Raw genomic sequence first — 19,748 nt, 5'->3', positions numbered from 1 at the left:
CCCGTTTCAGTCTCTATATAGCTGCGGGTCCCAGCGGTAGGACCGGCAGCTATCAGACAATTGGGGGCATATCCTAGAGACAACAATGAGACAACACCTTTTAATAAATGTGGTGCATTTACTGTGTGCCACTTCTTGGCGCACAACGCATCAGGCTCGTTTTCATTAGTAAATCTCCCCCATGGTATATAAAATTAGCACCACGGTTTCTGATGTACTTGCAACATGGCAAAGTCTGCTTTTGGGTAACAAGACTGAAACACTTGCAGATATGGAAATGATGCCAGAGCATTTGTTTTAACTTCCGTGTCGATTTCACCTGATTACCATGCCTTTTAAAATGCATTGAAACCAGCTGAAAATCACACAAGTGTAAATGAGCCATTCATCCGGCTGTAGAAATGTAGCTATTTATGCAGCATTTGTTACTTACGTACTTTGATGTCAACAGAAAACATGATCATTACGATCAAGCGCCACAATTGTAGTAATTTCTCAGCATAAGATAACACTAGTGTTCGATGGTTCTCGCTCTTTCATTTCCTCGTCTTTGTCTGAGCTACAAGTGGTAGATCAGTATAATTCAGGGGTTAAGCTCTCAGCTTTATTGCTCATAGCCTCTTCACTAGACCTGTAATTCCTGCACCAGTACTCTGGCACCTCATATTACAGGCAACTATCCAGAGAAAATATTACGAAACTCCAAGATCCATACCGTCTATAAATATGTAGAACCGAGATGGAATGACTGAATGTCTAGTTTGTATATTTATTTTGTTCCGTTGTTGAAGCGATGTATTTATGTGCTAAATGGAGGTAAATGTAATATAAAAAATTATTATACAATAAATATACACTCATCACACTGTCCCCTTTCCCAGCTATGAGTCACCCACATAAAGTAGCCATAATTTTCTCCCTCGCCTGTTGTAATTTTATAGGAATGGGTTGTTATACACATAGAACTAGTTCTTTACAGAAGTCTGAGGACAGCTTGTCGAGGGGAGAGGTGGTATAAAATATTCCTTTAATATTTGCCTTCTGATGTCAACATTGCAATGTCTTCCAACCCGAGCAACGGCGGTTGGTAAAAATAATATTTACTTCCAGTGTAAGAATCTTCCAATTAAAGGGGTTCTCAGAGGATTTGACCTGAATTCTAATTTCCAACCTGTGGAAAGAAGATAGTTTTACCACTACTTACCACTCTAGCGTGCTGCCGATTCTGCAATCTGGCTGCAGGAACTGCTGTTGATGCCTTGACCAGATGTGCTCCTGTGTCCTTCTGTTCATCTACATAATGTAGATGCAGCTGAACAGGAGGACACATGAGCACATCCGGTCAAGACATCTGCAGAAGATCCCACAGCCAGTCGGGGTACATGAGCGCAGTCCAAATTGTGGAATCGGTGGCGTGACTGAATTGATAAGTAGTCGTGAAATGATCTTCTTTCCCCAGGTTGCCTGCAAGCTAGAATTTAGCCCTGGAGAAGCCCTATAACTTCATCTTTAGAGACTGGGGCTTGGACTTTCAGGCTTTCACAATACCAATCAATGTTTCATTGCACCATAAATTCTAAATTCTCTGAGAACAAAAGGATCTGACTTTTCTCTCCCCTGACGATGGACCTTCAGGGCAGTCAGGACGCCTCCATACATTAGTCGGCTAATCCTGCCAGCTTAAGGGTCCATTCACACGTCCGCAAAATTTTGGGAACAGGTGTGGACCCATTCATTTTCAATGGGGCAGGAATGTGCTGTCCACATTTGCAGATCTGCACTTCCGTTCCGCTAAAAAATAGAACGTGTCCTATTCTTGTCCGCAATTGCGGACAAGAAAAGGCATTTTCTATGAGAGTGCCGGCGATGTGCAGTACGCAAAATGCGGAACGCACATTGGCCGGTGTCTGTGTTTTGCGGATCCGCAATTTGCAGATCTGCAAAACACACATGGACGTGTGAATAGACCCTTAAGGTGACAGTACACATTTATATAGAAGTAAGCTGATTGTTGAACAATGGCTGCATAAATAATTGTCGAATAATTGTTTCGCCAGTGGGGACATTCGCAGGTAGTCCGTATGGCCCGTTAAAATCTTTCAAACTTGCCATACATTTTTGACAATGGTGAAAGAGCAAACAGTCTTTTATGGGAATTTTCGACAAACATTTGTTATAGTTGAAATAAGTCATGGGTACCCTTTTTTTTTTTTTTTTTTTTTTTTTTTTTTTTTTTAAAGTAGTTGCTCCATTACAACAACTTATCCCCTATTATGTGGATAGCAGATAGTGTCTGATCCCCCGAGGTTCAGACCACTGGGGGCCTCTGCAGATCCTCAGAATAGGGCTCAGTGTTCCCTGGTTTGAATGGAGCAGTGGACATGCATGCTCACTACCTCTCCATTCAACTCTATGGGACTGCCTGAGATCTCCTGCCTTCCTATACAGCTGAATAGAGTGTCAGACACGTCTGTTGCTCTATTCAAATGAGGGAATATGTCCCCCGTTCTCATGAATAGCCAGGGGCCATAGCGGGCAGGTCCCTGCCAATCAAACACCTACCCCCTCTGTGTATAGGGGATAATTTGTTGCAATGGAACAACCCCTTAGAACTGTTTCACACAAGCTAGCTAATTGCAGGAATCGTGCTCCGTGTATGAGCGTGATCCTCCGCTCTGGACTTGTAGGAGCTCATGGTAGTATCATGATTTATAATGCTGTGTGTCTCTACATGACCTTACTTCTATAGAATCATAGTGACATAAAGCTGTCAGTATGCCCCTGTAGAAGTAAGGTCAAGCAGAGACGCACAGCATTCTAAATCATGATACTACTATGCACTCCTGCAAGTCCAGAATGGAGGATCATGTTCACACATGGAGCGTGATTTCTGGACTGCACACGCTCGTCTGAAACCAGAACCAGTGCAGTGACATTCAGAACCAGTGCAGATGTTGTGATCTGCAGAGTGTATATGTATGGTGTGTGTGTGTGTAATATAAATATATATATATTTATACACACACATAATATTTCGCTATGAGTGCACTCAGTTTGGTTTTTCATAAGAGCGAGTTTTAGTGAAAATGACTAGTGATGGTATAAAATATCCTTCGTGCACGGTTGTTCCCTTCGGCATCTTACAAAATGTGGTTGTGGATTTAATTTCCCCTTGACAAATTGTTCTGTTATAATTAGTAATACACGCAGGCTATTAACAGGGATCTTTAGAGGGTTTGATATTAATGTTGACTCCTAACATTAAGGAGATTACGCTACTCTAATTAGGTGTGAACAGCAAAGTTCTAGTTGCATTAGGTACCTGGCTTCTGGCATTTGTCTAGCCCTGCCCCGGTACTGTGCGGTACTGCGACAACAAATGCAAGACCTGTGTGTCTGGAAAATGGCCAATGTATTCATTAATGGGAATTTATTTTCTTTTATGGTTATAAGGTAATGGAATTTTTAATGGGATCTTCTTTTGTTTGTGTAGAAACTCTCTTGGACACTCGATGGACTACGTCGGAGCTAGCATGGGTTACATATCCTGAATCTGGAGTAAGTAATATCATCAGTTTATCTTTCTATCTCTTCTACTGGCATTTTATTTAAACAATCCTTCTACTTTGCCATAGTCCCTGTAAGAAGGAACTGTTTTTGTTTTTACATTTTTCGTCTTCTCTCCCCTCATGTGTTTCTACTTTTCTTTGTAGTGGGAAGAAGTAAGTGGCTATGACGATGCATCAAATCCAATTCGGACTTACCAAGTGTGTAATGTACAGATGTTGAACCAGAACAACTGGCTAAGGACACAGTTCATTCCCCGCCAGGATGTACAGCGTGTCTATGTTGAGCTAAAATTCACTGTGCGTGATTGTAACAGCCTTCCAAATATACCCGGATCCTGCAAGGAGACCTTTAACCTATTTTACTATGAGTCCGACAGTGACTCTGCCTCTGAGAACAGTCCCTCCTGGATGGAAACGCCATATATTAAGGTGGATACCATTGCGCCCGATGAGAGCTTTTCACGACGTGATTCTGGCCGGGTCAACACTAAAGTACGGAGCTTTGGGCCTCTGTCCCGTGCTGGGTTTTATCTTGCTTTTCAAGACTTGGGTGCCTGTGTTTCTTTAATTTCAGTGCGTGTTTTCTATAAGAAGTGTCCACAGACAATAGCAGGATTTGCTAGTTTTCCAGAGACTCTGACAGGTGCTGAAGCCACCTCATTGGTTATAGCTCCTGGTTCCTGTGTACCTAATGCCCTGGAAGTTTCTGTCCCACTCAAGCTCTATTGCAATGGAGATGGAGAGTGGATGGTACCGGTGGGTTCCTGTACATGTGCAGCAGGATATGAAGCAGCCGCAAAGGACACACAGTGTCTAGGTAATGCATCTAATCATACATTTCTCTTAGTTCTATGGTTCTAACACACGGTTAATATTTTATTATCTTGCTTTCCATCATAATATACATTGTCTTTTTCTCTCTTTTTTACTTACCAGCCTGCAACCGTGGCACATACAAGTCAAAGCAGGGAGAAGGGCCCTGTATTCCATGTCCTGCTAATAGCCGAGCCACGTCTTCTGCAGCCACCATCTGCTCTTGTCAGATAAGTTATTACAGAGCTGATAGCGAGACTGCAGAGAAACCGTGCACATGTAAGTGACCAAGAAACGCTGAGAAAAATAGTGTAAAGCAGTTTGACCTAGGAACTTAGAGAAATTGGGCTGTGTTCACATCTGTGTTGGGGGATTCCAGTGTGTCCCGCTCTAAGTCAGTGAGGTCCATTGGAGGCTGGTATCCGTTGTCCAATGGTTTTGGCAAAGCATTGTGGCTTTTGTTTTTTATTACCTGAAACCACTAAATGAGTCTTAATTTGTCATTAATTGTAACCTTTTATTGAAATTATTTTATGGCTGTTATCCCAATAGTGGGATAACAATCTAAGATCACAGAAAATTCTTCTGTTTAGACCCAGTTTTACTTGCATGCCTTATTTATAGGATTTGGACAGAATATTCTGCATATAATTCTTTCTTGTTGCCAAGATTATTACGCATCTGCAATATAAATCATAGGCCATTCTTTTGTGGCGTTAGGTTAAGACGCCAGGACATGGTGGTCTGTAACATTTTCCACATTGGCTATAGCATCATACATATAATTGATTCTTAAGAATTATTTGGATTTTGACTAACATGACGTGCAGTCATTGGGGGTCATTTATTATACCGAAATACGCCTATATTAGGTGTATTTCAGGAGCAGATGGACCTGGATCTGCGACTTCTCCCCCACGCATGCCAGGTCTAAAATTGTGGGGGTGGCGTGGGCAGGGAAGAGGACGGGCTGGCAGGCCTGTCTCATTTACCATTTTCCTATGCCAGTTTCAGGCGTAGAAAAGGTCTAAATGTAAGACAGCTCAGAAGTTGTCTTACATTTAGAACTGGGGCTGGATGTGCCGAAGTTATGGAGAGGCCGGCACCTCTTCATAACTCCGGCAGATCCACTGGCAGGTGTAGGGGTTATTAAGACCAGCGTTTAAAATGCCGGTCTTAATAAATGTGCCCTAATCACTCTGGTCATGCTATCCACCACGTTACAATAGTCTATGGACTCATTGAAAGTTTGTAAATTGACAGTTTAATGCTCTGCAACTTGTCTATAGATCCAACAAATGATCCCGCTCGGTTATGGTTAATTTTACTTGCATTATCGTGGTTGGCTTTAGAATCCTTGTCTTTGGCATACTGAAAAATGGGAGAAATTGGAGAGATTTATAAAAAGTCGAGTAGTTGCCCTAAGTGGTTGCAACCTTCAGATTCATGGTCTTTTGGAGGAAGATAAAAGAAACCCGGTTGACTGCCATGGGCAAATACTTCAGTTTACCACCAGTCTTGATAGTGTTCAGACTTTTTTTTCCTGTGCTATTTGATCTGTATAAAGGTGAATATGCTTGAGAGAGCATGACTTTATTAAGTAATTATTTAGTTGGTAAATATGGATGACAATCATATGAAGATGTGAATTAGAATTTAACTTCTCAAGTATGCTTTCTTCTTCATTTCAGCTGTGCCTTCAGCACCAAAACATGTGATTTCCAATGTCAATGAGACTTCCGTCCTCCTAGAGTGGGGAGAACCTGCTAATCTTGGTGGTCGAGAAGATATATTTTATAACGTGATTTGTAAAAAGTGCACAGAACGGGTGTGCTCTCGCTGTGATGATAACGTTCAGTTTTGGCCACGCCAGCTTGGAGTTACCCAGCGACTTGTCTCGGTCAGTCATCTCCAGGCTCACACGAAATACAGTTTTGAAATCCAGGCAGTTAATGGAGTGTCAAGCAAGAACCCCCACCCTCCAAATTATTATTCTGTGAATATTACAACCAACCAAGCAGGTAAGTGTGCGTTTTCTTGTATTAAAAGTGTTGTGATATTTTGTACATGATAAAATTACAGGGTGATCAGAACTAGTGATGAAATAATAGGGTGTGAACGTAAAATGGGAAAAGTAAACGGATTGAATCTGACTGTACACTTTTCCTCCAGCCCCTTCAGCAGTTCCTGTTGTACAATCTCTTGGCAGCTCTGCAAATTCTCTCTTTTTGTCCTGGGCTCCACCCGAGAGTCCCAATGGCATCATTTTGGATTATGAGATCAGATATTATGCAAAGGTGGGTATCCCCAACTACTCCTGTAACTTTTTATTTTCATCTTTTATGCGGCTGGCATATGTTATGTTACAATCATTATTAGGCCTCATGCATGTGACCATACGTGTTGTTGTTGTTGTTTTTTTTTTTTTTTTTTTTTTTTTTTTTGTGTGGGCTGCAAAGCACGGATCCGCAAAATACGAATACCGACCATGTGAATCCCAAAATTTATGTGGGCCCCACTGTCAAAATGCTTATTCCTGTCTGCAAAACTTCAAGAATAGGACACATTTTTATTTTGTGGGGCAGACGTGTGGATGCAGGCAGCACTCGGTGTGAATGGGTCTGCATCCAATCCGCAAAAAAAATTTGGAAACCAATACAGTTGTGTGCATGAGGCCTTAGTCTGTATTTATCTATTGCCACAGTATACCATGGAATACAAAGTAAGGGTCCATTCACACTTCCCCAAAATGGATCCTGATCCATTCCGCAACATTGCGGAACGGATCCCGACCCCATTTATTTTCACTGGGGCCGGAAAAGATGCGGACAGCACACAGTGTGCTGTCCGCATCCGCACTTCCGTTCCGCAAACTAATAGAACATGTCCTATTCTTGTCCGCAGGCACTGACAAGAAAAGGCATTTCTATTCAAAGTGCCGGCCATGGGCGGTCTGCAAAAAGTGGAACGCACATGGCCGGTGTCCGTGTTTTGCGGACCGCAAAACACTTGCGGATGTGGGAATGGATCCCAAATGTACAAAATGAGACTGAGCCCAATGTCCCTATGGCTACAGATATGATTTCTCTATGCTCGCACCACGGTCAACTTCATAAGACGCTAGCTAAACATAGATGTGTGCGCTCTGTCTGCTTACCTTGGCAGAACCCATTTAATTTTACATTGTACCCAACGGTGCGCTTTGTTTCTTAATTTTTTTTTCTTTTTTTTTCTCTCCTCAGGGTCACAGTGGCGCAGGAAACACAGTGACCAGTCAGCACACAGATGTTCGTATGGAGGGCTTGCTTGCACACAGTGTATATGTGGTACAAGTCCGTGCTCGTACAGTAGCTGGATATGGTGCATACAGTGATCCAGTGGAGGTCCGGACAGTAGCTGAGGATGGTGCGTTAATCCCTATTCTTAAACCTTTTCCTGTAAATCTCTTCTATACCTAAAGCCCAAATGAATCATCTCTAACCCCATTAACAAATCTTCTTGAGCTGTAGATTTCCCCCCACACCTCATATTTTCTTATGTCGCAGTACTTTTCTATGCTACCAGTCCTTGTCAGAATTGTATTTACTTTCTTCCCTTTAACACTTCTGTTACTATCTTACTTTTCAACATCTTGTCGATTCTTGGCGTTTTATATTTTAGCTGGCAATTACTATGTTTACTGTACAGGTATACCTGCAAAGTAATCCAGACGTAATCCACCGGGGGCATGTTCATGTCAGCATGTTATGCTTATGGCAACATTTAGGCTGCTGCCAGTTGTAACAAGCCAAGGGAAAGTGATGGTTGACAGGTTGCTATGTGGGCTTTTTAGCATAGTGCCTGTCAATCAGTACAGAGAAGACCACATCTGCCCCCGCATATACTTTATACCTGATTAAAAAAGACTATTGTCTTTTGGTTGAGCATTTTACTATCTGGCCATTCACATCTATCATAGTGGAGTCTAGTAGATTATAGCAGAGAACATTGGGGCACGCTGGTGTTCTGACATGCAACAGTTGAAAATTCTTGTGCAAACAGAATTTAGGGCAAACTGTGGGACTTTTTGATTGCTCATGGCACAAACAAAAAATACACGGTGAAAGGGGCAGGACCTCCTTGGCCCAACACACATTACAGAATTTACACAGAAAACTTCTGTAAATCATAGCCAAATGTATGGCAGCCCATAGCTGGCGTAGATTTCTGTTTCTACTACTTAGATACTATAAGATGCAACAGATTTTATTAAGAAATGTATGCTTCTTCATAAAAATGGTGCATCTTACTCCAACAGAGTGTCAGTCTTTACTGATAGTGCCCTATTGACTTGATGTTGCACACTTATTTGTTCATGTATTTGTGTCTTGCCGCAGATCTGCTGTCCTTACCCATTCTCAACAGACAGGCCCTCCTCTACCTTCACTGCTTCTCCTATCCTTTGCCAATCCTAAACCTTCCCTTTAGTCATCGCTCTGAGCACTTTCTATGTCCACAGATTCTTCACTGTATCCTTGTTCCGTGATATCCCTGTACCCACAGATCCCTCACTTCCCTTCCTCCTTTTTTCCTTCCATGTTTTCCCCACAGGGGATCGGAGCAGTCTACAGGAGAAGGTCCCGATGATTGTTGGCTCTGTGACAGCTGGGCTCATTTTTATAATTGCAGTGGTCGTTATTGTAATAGTTTGTTTCAGGTGAGTTGTATTCTGGGGTGAAAAGCTGGAGGGCTGAAAGATGCATTTAAAAAAAAAAAAAAAAAAAATGTTTTCAAATGCCCATGTATGGGTGAAATGTATCTGTTAAGCTGGCCATAGACATGCATTTCTGCCGATTGTCGTCCGTGGGATCATTCATACATATGATCCCACCATCAACCTGCCAGACTAAATTAACCGACTGATACTTTTGTGCTATTCTTCAATCACTGGTTGGCCGAAAACGCCTATTTCGGTCGACTTTAGGTCTTGTTCACATTTTTGTATTTCTGATCTTTGTTCCATACTAATTGATCATTGTTTTGGGCAAAAAAATGAAAAATCTAGAGGTATATGGACTACAAATAAGAGTGTGAAAAGAAGCGCATTGGTAAAGTTTTATATGTTTGTTTATTTTTTGCAGAAAACAGAGGAATGACCCTGAATCTGAGTACACAGAGAAGCTTCAGCAATACAGTGAGTATGGTTTAGGATTACTTCTAGTTTACGATGGTCAATGGTGATCTTCGGCTTTGTATTGCCATGGCCTTTCTGTTTAAAATTCTCAGCGTGGATGTCTGTCTGCTTGTTGTACAAGATGAATTTTCCCTGGTGCCCCTTTATTAACCTCTGATTTTATATCATCTCCCCCCTGTTTGTGCCATTTTATGAGCCTCCGTTTTTTCTGAGTGGTTATAGCATCCGATGACCTTTCCTCTGGAAGTCACAGCCGACTTGCTTGTTCTGGGTGGCTGCACACTATGTCTCTTCTCACTATGCATTGCTTAGCAATTTGTAATTAATGTCCTGTGGTGTTCGGCGCTAATTGGCAGTTGTTAACACCATTTCTTGCTAGCCCTATTTCTCCATGCTTGTTAACTATGTGAATCTGTCATTTTATTTGTGCGTATGATAAAATTACACGTGTCCCTGCGCTCCCCTTTATTAGCCCTTTACAGTATTTAATCTAATCCAACATAGAATTACCTAGCTAAAATGGCCAAATGACCACCTCAACAAAACGGTGAAATGACAAAGTAACGCAAACCTACTTGCCTATCTTTGCTTGCTGTTCTAACTTCTGATGTAGTATATGTCCATATTTCATTTTAGAAAAAAAAAGTCATGTTCTCAGTAAACTTGATTACAAAAAATGTGGCTCCACCGCATAAAGACTTGGCAGTGTCCTCTTGTTCCAATCGCCATAATTTGCCGTTTGTTGGCTGCGCCACAGTGGAACATTTTTACATTCTTGGTATTGTCTTTACATTTATCATGCTGTGGAGGACAACCTGTTATCATGCGTCTACGGTTTCAAGGAAATGTAGACTACCTGCAGTGTCCTTGAGTAGACGGAATGCTGATGTACTTCAGAGGAAATGTCATCTTTGCCGGGATGCAGAGTAGCTTTTTATTGGGCTATTTATCTGTTAGGGTTAGTGGTCCGTTAAACAGTGTTTACATTCAGTATTTACCACCTTCAGGTTATAGCCCACCCCTCGTTACATCAATTAGCACTTGTGAATGGATTGCTTGCCGCATTAGTAATTTGTATTTCTTTAGATCTATTGTCTGCATATACCACTCCTCCCCTTGAATAGTTACACCCCTCCTTTCTCTGAGTGCCCCTCCCTTTGTTCAATGTAAGGCCTTGTCTTATTAGGGGTTGCAAATTATGCTTCATCCTCCCCTTTCATTATTAATGGGTTACCAGCGATTTTGCTCGTCTTCTAATCCTTTATGGTGTTCAACGTAGTCACAGTTATGTATGTATATGTCTGCTTCTTCCATAGCACTGCATTAGTCTTGTGTATGTGTTCTAAGCCCAGGGGGGAAGGTTACTAGTATTTATTGAAGAGACCCACTAGGTGTATAGAGAATTATTTTGAGACAGTGGGAAAAATGATGTGTAGTAGCTCATGGCAGCCAAACCGTAGACCCATTTCTGGACAGCTGATTTGTGGGTCTTGCTGTACTGGTTTCCATGGAGTGTTGCCTGAAAATAAGTCTTCATACACCCACTGGGTTTCTTCAACGAGAACCAGTTCCAGCCAACCAGTTATGTATAGTAGCTCATGGCAGCCAAACCTGACACTACTCCAGAAGGAAGACTTGACCCATCTATGGATAGCTGTTTTGTGGTTCTTACCGTACTGGTTTCCATGGAGCGTTGCCTAAAAATAAGTTTTTATACACCTACTAGGTCCCTTCAGTGAGTACCTGTCCTAACACATTGCATCCAGCCATGCAGTTCCCAGCTGTGTACACATAGGGCCAAAAGTCCCAAGACTTCCAATGTGTCTTTAGTTATGAAACACTTTTTGGTACATGCCTTACATGGACAGATTGTAATTCCTGCCTAACGTCATTAATTTATATAATATTCTAACTAAATCAAGATAAGGGGATACAATATTTAAGTTACTCAGCCTGTAGACATCATCTGGCTTGTACAGCTAATAGACACCATTTTAGCTCCAGGGCAGGATAAATGGTTGGATAGTATTCGCCTACCAGTAGCTTAACTCTTTGAGCACTGGTTTTGACCTGTTGTTGTTTCCAGTTTGAACTTGTTTGTCGATGAAACTTTATATTTTCCGTGCCAGACACGAAAACAGTGAATTTATTCATTCTTAATAAAGTTCTTATACAGCTGTTGGCAATGAAGCCCATGGTCTGTATACTTCTCATTGAATTGATCTGGCACGCTTGTCTGACTTCTGCAGGCATTTTTAGTCCTTGTTTTTCAGCCATGTTGCATTGCATGCATTTTATTTTCCACTTGTGCTGCCTCCTCTTCATATTAGTTTGTTCCATGGTACCTATGGATTAACCCTTTTCTTATCAGTATTCTGTAATATACGGAATATAGTCCATATTGCTCTTCAATCTTCATTTAAAAAAATAAATTAAATAATGTTCTTACATTTTGTCCTTAGAATAAGGGTCCATTCACACGTCCATAGAATGTGTCCACACCCGTTCCGCAATTATCCGGAACAGGTGCGGCCCCATTCATTCTCTATGGGTCAGGAATGGATGCGAACAGCACACAGTGTGCGGTCCGCATCCGCATTTCCGGAGCACGGCTCCGGAAAAAAAAATAGAACATGTCCTATTGCGGACAAGAATAGGCAGTTCTATGGGGGTGCAGGCCGGGTGTATTGTGGATCCCTAAGGGTCCTTATACAGGCAGATTTCCTGACCGTATCAAATGGTGATCAATGATACAGATGTAGCCAGTGTTACTTTTAGACTAGTGGCACCAGGATGGTCCCTTTTAATGCAGTTTGTAATACTGTAATGTGTTTTTGTTGCGTTTAACATATTAAGCCTGTCGAAGTAACAGTGGCTACATCTGTATAGCAATAGGATCGCCGCTCGTTACCGAATGATTGTTCATTCGCCTACAGTTTCCTTGCTGTTGGCAGCGCATCCCCATTTACAGGAGGTGATGTAGACTGGATTTTGTAGACTTGATTGCCGCACAGTTGATGAAGATACTTAATACTACTTCTTCTCACAGTGGTTCCTGGCATGAAGCTGTATATTGATCCATTCACTTATGAGGATCCTAATGAAGCTGTGCGAGACTTTGCTAAAGAAATTGACATTTCGTGTGTGAAGATTGAAGAAGTGATTGGCGCAGGTTTGTCTCATAAACTCGCTCGCTTTATCAGTTAAAAGTCAGATGCTTCTCGTTTTTCACTTAATGATGCAATTGGGGATTCAGAGGTGTATGGCGCAGACTGAGGTTATCATGAAGATATTAAGTGGAATGCAATCTGCTACAGTGCAGAAAAGAATGGTCAGATTGATTTCTAGTCTTCTGTGCTAGGTGAGTTTGGAGAGGTTTGTCGTGGAAGACTGAAACAGGCGGGACGCCGAGAACAGCTGGTGGCAATCAAGACCCTTAAAGCAGGCTACACGGAACAACAGAGACGTGATTTTTTAGGTGAAGCAAGTATTATGGGACAGTTCGATCATCCAAACATCATACGATTGGAAGGAGTTGTGACCAGAAGTCGGCCAGTGATGATCCTTACAGAGTTTATGGAGAATGGGGCACTTGATTCTTTCCTGAGGGTGAGTTTGTGCTAATTCATGGGGATTAGTTTCTTGCTTGTCAGACTAGATGATACACCCTGATAATGCTAATACAGAGTTATCTCGTGGTGAGATGGTCAGAACAAGTATGTTTTGCTTTGTTGTGTGTGAAAGATTGTAAGCTTGTTTTTTCAGTATGCGTCTGTCATAGCATGTCTGAATCCAGTAAGGTAAACCGTGAGCAGGTTTTAAGCTGCCCTCTTGGTCTACTAGCTCAGTGACGTAAGGGGCAGCATGATTTAAAGAGGAACAGTAACTTTTATCTATCCTCCTGTTCGGATGGTTCCAAGGTCCCACCCTGACCTCTGCTTCCTGGTCCCTCTTGGCACATAAAATGTCACCACTCATTCAATCACTGGTTGAGCTGGGATCTAGCTGTAGCCTATGAGTGGGTGAGCCGTCACATTTCCTATATAAAAAGGAACCATGAAGTAGAAATCAGCGGGGATCCTGGCATGCCTATTGAAACAGGAGCGGTAGGAGATCGTTAATGTATTCTTTCTGAAGCCATTCTCCCCTTTAATAAAATCCTGACTGGGCAACCCCTTTAAATAATTACATAGCTGTCCAATTTATGTTCCTACCACAGATACATATAATGAGCTTTAATCACCAAGTGAAGACCTGTGGGAGCCTTTGCTAGAGGAGACTTCCTTCTCATGCTCTTTTGATATGCTTTCATGTATGCAGCAGGATACGTGTCCTGTTGTGTACAATACATTTGCATGAAAGAACATAGATGTTCAGGCTCTGGAGTGTGCCTGATGGAGGTATACTCCATGCAAAAACATTCAAAATTCCAACTTATACAGTATTTGCTGTTTTTACACAGTATGCTATGCTTAAAGAAAAAAAAACAAGATGGGATATAGAACTTTATTTAGGAGACCAAATAATCCCTAGATCTAAGCTCGTAATTCCTCCAAACAATGCAGTGTTAGTCATTGTATGCATCATACTTGGTTGACTTTTGAATACATATTATGCCGTCAGTGCTCTATCTTGAATTCACTTGCTATGTAGAATAATTTTTTATGCAGAATTCCAGATTCCAGAATTTGTTTTTCTCTGTATCTTCTGAACCATGTTGAATATGAAATTTAAAAAAATAGTTGCTGCAGCAGGTCCCAATTTAAAGGGGACTGAAGTATGGATTACCTTTTAGGATAGGTTATCGATGTTAGATCGACGGGAGTCCAACTCCTGGCACCCCACAGTTCAGCTGTGTGCGAGAGCTCCGGCACTGGAACTACACCACTTCATACATTGTGCAGTGGTCGTGGCTGGTTACTGCAGCTCTCCGCTCTTTCTTTATCCTGCTGCTTCATTTTATTGAATGGAGGCTATTGTTCTTTAGAAAGAGTCCTCCCTTCACAGCCTTATCTTCTGCTGATAACACTTCACAATAGTCACACTTGTGAACGGTATCAGAAGAGCATTTTTTCTAAGCCTCACTTATTCTCACGTATACTTTTGGTTTGGGTGTGTGCAACTTAACTTTTATTTTTAAACTCTCATCAGATGAACGATGGACAATTCACGGTTATCCAGCTAGTGGGAATACTACGTGGTATTGCATCTGGCATGAAGTATTTGTCGGAAATGAATTATGTTCATCGTGATCTTGCTGCTCGTAACATCTTGGTGAACAGCAACCTTGTCTGTAAAGTCTCTGACTTTGGCCTGTCAAGATTCCTGGAGAACAGCCGATCGGACCCTACTTATACCAGCTCTTTGGTAAGTAATCTCCAACCATTAAACTCAAGATGGCACAGCAATTAACAATGCTATCAATAACTGATTGATATGGGCCCACCAGCTTTTGGTGCCTCCCAATGCCACAACTCCTGACACCATGCATTACATAAACTGAAGGCCCTTTTTATTCCTTGTATGGTGGCTTTCGGGAAGTCACACCGGCACTGATCGGACATTAATGACAAGACATACTTGAGGGTGTATTTTAGTGAATGAAAAATGTTGTATAGAATTTTTATTTCCTTCTGTATTTCAATATTTCTTATAATGTGTTGATATCTTTTTGTCATGGCATGAGACAGAGACCTTTTGAAACAATCCGGTTAATAGTGACCCTGGAAATGTCCTAAATGCTGGTTCCATGAGATATAGAAGAGGAGGCATTCACATCTATAAACTCCTCCTATGATTTAAAACCCTTAGTTTGTGGGGCTTTCAAAAGATTCAAGTTGTTAATGAGGTTTTACACTGATGACCTATCCTCTGGATAGGTCATCGTTATCTGATCGGTGGGGGTCTGACACCCAGGACTCCCACCAATCAGCTATTTGAGAATGCAGCTGTGCTCACAGTAGCTCTGAGCTGCTATACAATGTACTGCACTGTGCCTCTTTGCAGAGAGAAGCCCGCAGCGCTACTGCAAGCACTGCTGCCTTCTCAAACAGCTGATCGGTGGGGGTTCCAGGTGTCGGACCCCACAGATCAGATTCTCATGACTTGTTCAGAGGATGGTTCATCAGTGTAAAACTCCTGAAAAAAAAACCAAAACATTTAAGCCTCACAAAACTCAGCTAATATTGGTTCTTGAAAGAAAAGAAGATACTGATGAGTTTTTGTTATGTTCTCTTTTGCAGTGATCACTGTGTGCAAGTGGTGTAACAAGTTTTACCTTTTTGTTTTAGGGAGGGAAAATACCTATTCGGTGGACTGCTCCAGAAGCAATCTCTTATCGAAAGTTCACATCTGCAAGTGATGTTTGGAGTTATGGCATTGTCATGTGGGAAGTAATGTCATATGGTGAGAGACCATACTGGGACATGTCAAATCAAGATGTAAGTATAGTGGAGGTGGAAGATACTTTTAAGACTTGGGTTTATGGGCGAATTAATGGCCACATTCTCTTCTTGTAGGTTATTAATGCTGTGGAGCAGGATTATCGTCTACCACCTCCAATGGACTGTCCCTCTGCTCTACATCAGCTTATGCTTGACTGCTGGCTCCGTGATCGTAACCTGAGACCTAAATTTTCACAGATAGTCAGTTCTTTGGACAAGTTAATACGCAATGCAGCCAGTTTAAAAGTGACCAGTCCAACACAAGCAGGGTTAGTTTCCTTCGTTAGTTCTGTGGTTTTGTTTGTATTACCTTTTTTTTTATTTAAAACCTTTGTTCACCTATCCCCATACCTTTGCATTCTTTGCTCTATATGTTATCTTTTTGTCATATTCTTACATCATTTTCTTTATATCAGTATGTCTCAGCAGCTTCTAGACCGTACAGTTCCAGATTATACAACTTTTCCCACTGTGAGTGATTGGTTGGAGGCAATCAAGATGGGCCAGTATCAGGAGAACTTTATGAGTGCTGGATTCACCTCCTTCCATTTGGTTGCTCAGATGACAGCTGAGTAAGTAATTAAGCCTGGAATTAATGGATGCCAGAAATAGAGATAATGTTTTTTGGTCTGGTGATTTCTGCAGTTCTCTTTTAATATTCCTAATCTCTATTTTAGGGATTTGCTCCGTATCGGGGTGACGTTAGCTGGTCATCAAAAGAAGCTTCTCAATAGTGTCCAAGACATGAGGCTGCAGATGAGCCAAACTCTTCCCGTCCAGGTGTGACATGACCACACCTTGAGACAAAGCTCTTCATATTGAAGAAGAAATTATATGGACTTGATAGGGCTCTACGGGAGCTCAAGGATGCACAAGAGAGAGATCATGGATAGTGATGGGGTTTTGAGTGGAGTCACAGTTCCTTTTGCACAAAAGAACTCACAGCTCACTTCATTGTGATCTGCTGCTGTATGCTGGACAAATTGTGTTGTAGTTAATGCTTACAACATGAATACATTTGTGTGAGTGACGTATGAATGTGAATAGATGTAGTACATGGTATGTGTATGATTGTGAGCAGTCTAAGGGTAAGCAGAGGAGCATTTGAGAGTACAAGAAAGGCAATATATATTAGTGTCTTCCACTTGCATCAAAACCTCTTGGACTGTAATAAAGGTGCAGGGTTGCAGAGCTAGCTATTTGTTTTATTCTGTATGTATCTATGACAGATAATCCCCAAGTCCTCCCACTCTTTAGTTTAAGCCTGCATGAAGAAGTATACAGTGCCTGTGCACATCTACAGAAGTGAGGTTGAACGGAGACCTTTCTGAGTGGGTTCCTGTGATGATGGATGTATTGGCCAATCAGTTCTTAATCCGATTGTTCATTAACACGATACACTCCTTGGTACTATTATGTCTGTGAAGAAAGGCCTGCCAATGCCTAGTAGAGGAAGCCGTACCGTACAGCTCACTCACTTCTATTTTATGCCATGTTATCCTGCTTATTAACACACCCTTCTTTCTCTGGCATTTCCCATCTCCTTCACACCCCCATGCCCCCCATCCTCCTCCATTTTCACATTACTTTCCAGCTTCTGCTTACTGTTCTTTTACTTAGGATATTCTTTTCTTCGTTTCCACCCCCTTCCTGCAACCATATTATGCTCTTTATTTTGTGAGTATACTCACGTTTTCAATGATATGGGGATGTGTTCAGAATGGAAAATGTCATCATAACTTTACATTTTATAATTTTTTTTAAGAAATACTTTTTCAATTAAATTATTTAAGAAAAATACACTTTGTATTTGTATTCTAATAACTAAGAAATTGTTTACATTTGTCTTGAGAAAGGCTTTTCACACTTTTATATAAAATTTCAAGCCCAGCCTGTCGCAACTGTTGAAAAAAATACATACTCGCCTGTTCCCTGCCACTCTGTTCAAGGTCTCTTGCTCCCTTCTGTATACTTCTGGTCCCCGTCGTGTAAACCGTGCAGGGTCACGTAACGCTTGGGGACGTGTCCCCATTGAGGCCGGTCATCGGCTGCTGCTGCAGCAGGGCTCTTGACCCGTGAGCTGGAACAGAGCAATACGGAGCACACTGAGAAAATTTAGACTTCGTGACCACTTTTGACTACGAGATATCTCTATTAATCTTTGAGTCTTCCCTCAAACAAAAAACATGTGTGGTGGGTGAAACAACATTGTGGAATCGATGTATCAATGTAAAGATAAATCTCATCCGCCTGCCTAATTCTGCAGTACAAATAAGTATAGCAATGAAAACGTTAGTGTAATAGCAAATGTAATAAAAATGTAACTATTAGGGGGAATTCACAAATGGCAGATTTGTTGCAGAAAATGTCTGTTTTAAGGGCCAGTTCACACAGCAGAATTTGCCATTGTAATTTTGGTACCAAAATTTTGGCGGCAGCCACATGGTGTCTGGTTTTTCAAAAGGAGGCAAAGCTGCAGTTTGAGGGTCGGTGATTCAAAGATGCACCTGTGCCAAGAAGGGACAAAGTGAACAACCGTGGCAGAAGCTGCAGCAGTTTCTGCTGCGGTATACGCAGCGGATTTTGACATTGTCCGAATCGGCCGTGTGAACGTACCCTAAGGGTGGTTGCATATGCTGGTTGCTGCTTTGTTTTGTGTTTTTTGTTTTGTTTTTGGTCCAAAGATCGGGGAAGCCGGATGTTACATGTTGGCCAATAGAACATTTTTAAGACTCTTTGCATACACTGCATTTTTCATAGTGACCTTGGTGTTTTCTTATTTTTTCAACTGGTTTACTGAGAGGGGGGGGGGGGGGGGGTCATGCATTTTTTTCCTCACTTATCTATAGGAAAAGAAAGCATCTGAAAGAACATATGTAAAATGTGTGACTAAAAAAGCCACCCCCAAAAAAACATGTAAAAACCCCTGAAGTCTATGGGGCTTTTAGCAGAAGCACTCTTAATGGGTTTGTTTTCGCAGCAAGAACATAGCTTTCTGTAAACCTCATTCAGATTAATGGGGCCATCGCAGAACTTTCAGCTACAAATCTGCAGCCTGTGCATTCGTTCTTAGGCTGAGTCTCCATGTGGTGGCAACCTCCCACAGCCGCACAAATCTGAGCGTTAGGGGTGGTATAACCCTCACATTTTTGCAGCTGTTGACTGTTGCAGCCACCCCTGTGGAGACAGCTTTATGTGGAACTTGAGTGAAAGCACCCATCACCTATGTAGAGGTGGCAGACATGTTCTGTACAGAGCCAGCTTTACAACTACAGCCTATCGGATTACTTGGAAAGAGTGACATCATTGAAACACTTCTTGACTAATATTCTTAAGACAACGATTCCAAGTAAATTGATAGGCTGTGTTGTCATGAATATTGGATTTGCTCAGAAAATGTCTCCCTTCATAGTGTTCAGGACAGGTGCTTTGTAACGTAGACACATTCTCTGCTATCACTTTCTGCTTATAACTAGAAGCCTTCAACGGCTCTGACAGATTTCACTGTTCACTGTGTGAGGTCAAAAAAGGTTGAGTTTAATGCATACAGTACATTCATTCAAATCTGGATCAAATTCAATGAATAAGACAAGTGGATTCGGGATTTAGCACACTGGAAACATGCATCCTTTTTAAATACACTGTTATATTCAATTATTCTTGTCGGGAGAAGGTTTGAGGCTTGTATGGCTGACATGTTTGTCTAGAAAAGGTGAATGTTTCTTGGTTCCACGGCCAAAAGGGTAAATC

At 41.7% G+C, this 19,748-nt stretch overlaps 1 protein-coding gene across 1 annotated transcript in view; it reads left to right on the top strand.

Moving 5' to 3' along the window:
• The window catches only part of EPHB3 (EPH receptor B3), a 38,186-nt gene extending 20,371 nt beyond the window's left edge, over nucleotides 1-17,815 (top strand). Inside the window, exons 2-16 of the mRNA XM_044288674.1 lie at nucleotides 3,494-3,558; nucleotides 3,714-4,386; nucleotides 4,506-4,661; nucleotides 6,074-6,403; nucleotides 6,555-6,679; nucleotides 7,625-7,787; nucleotides 8,973-9,078; nucleotides 9,503-9,555; nucleotides 12,605-12,727; nucleotides 12,917-13,164; nucleotides 14,707-14,922; nucleotides 15,846-15,995; nucleotides 16,074-16,267; nucleotides 16,415-16,570; nucleotides 16,676-17,815. Of these exons, the coding sequence (XP_044144609.1) occupies nucleotides 3,494-3,558; nucleotides 3,714-4,386; nucleotides 4,506-4,661; nucleotides 6,074-6,403; nucleotides 6,555-6,679; nucleotides 7,625-7,787; nucleotides 8,973-9,078; nucleotides 9,503-9,555; nucleotides 12,605-12,727; nucleotides 12,917-13,164; nucleotides 14,707-14,922; nucleotides 15,846-15,995; nucleotides 16,074-16,267; nucleotides 16,415-16,570; nucleotides 16,676-16,784 (2,867 nt within the window). The 3' untranslated portion in view covers nucleotides 16,785-17,815. The remainder of the gene's footprint in view (nucleotides 1-3,493; nucleotides 3,559-3,713; nucleotides 4,387-4,505; nucleotides 4,662-6,073; nucleotides 6,404-6,554; nucleotides 6,680-7,624; nucleotides 7,788-8,972; nucleotides 9,079-9,502; nucleotides 9,556-12,604; nucleotides 12,728-12,916; nucleotides 13,165-14,706; nucleotides 14,923-15,845; nucleotides 15,996-16,073; nucleotides 16,268-16,414; nucleotides 16,571-16,675) is intronic.
• Nucleotides 17,816-19,748: the final 1,933 nt, after the last annotated feature.

Source organism: Bufo gargarizans, chromosome 4 (genome assembly GCF_014858855.1).
Source record: "Bufo gargarizans isolate SCDJY-AF-19 chromosome 4, ASM1485885v1, whole genome shotgun sequence".
In the NCBI taxonomy this organism is placed as follows: domain Eukaryota; kingdom Metazoa; phylum Chordata; class Amphibia; order Anura; family Bufonidae; genus Bufo; species Bufo gargarizans.
Note: the sequence above shows the minus strand (reverse complement) of the source record. Positions and strands in the feature narration are given on the sequence as shown.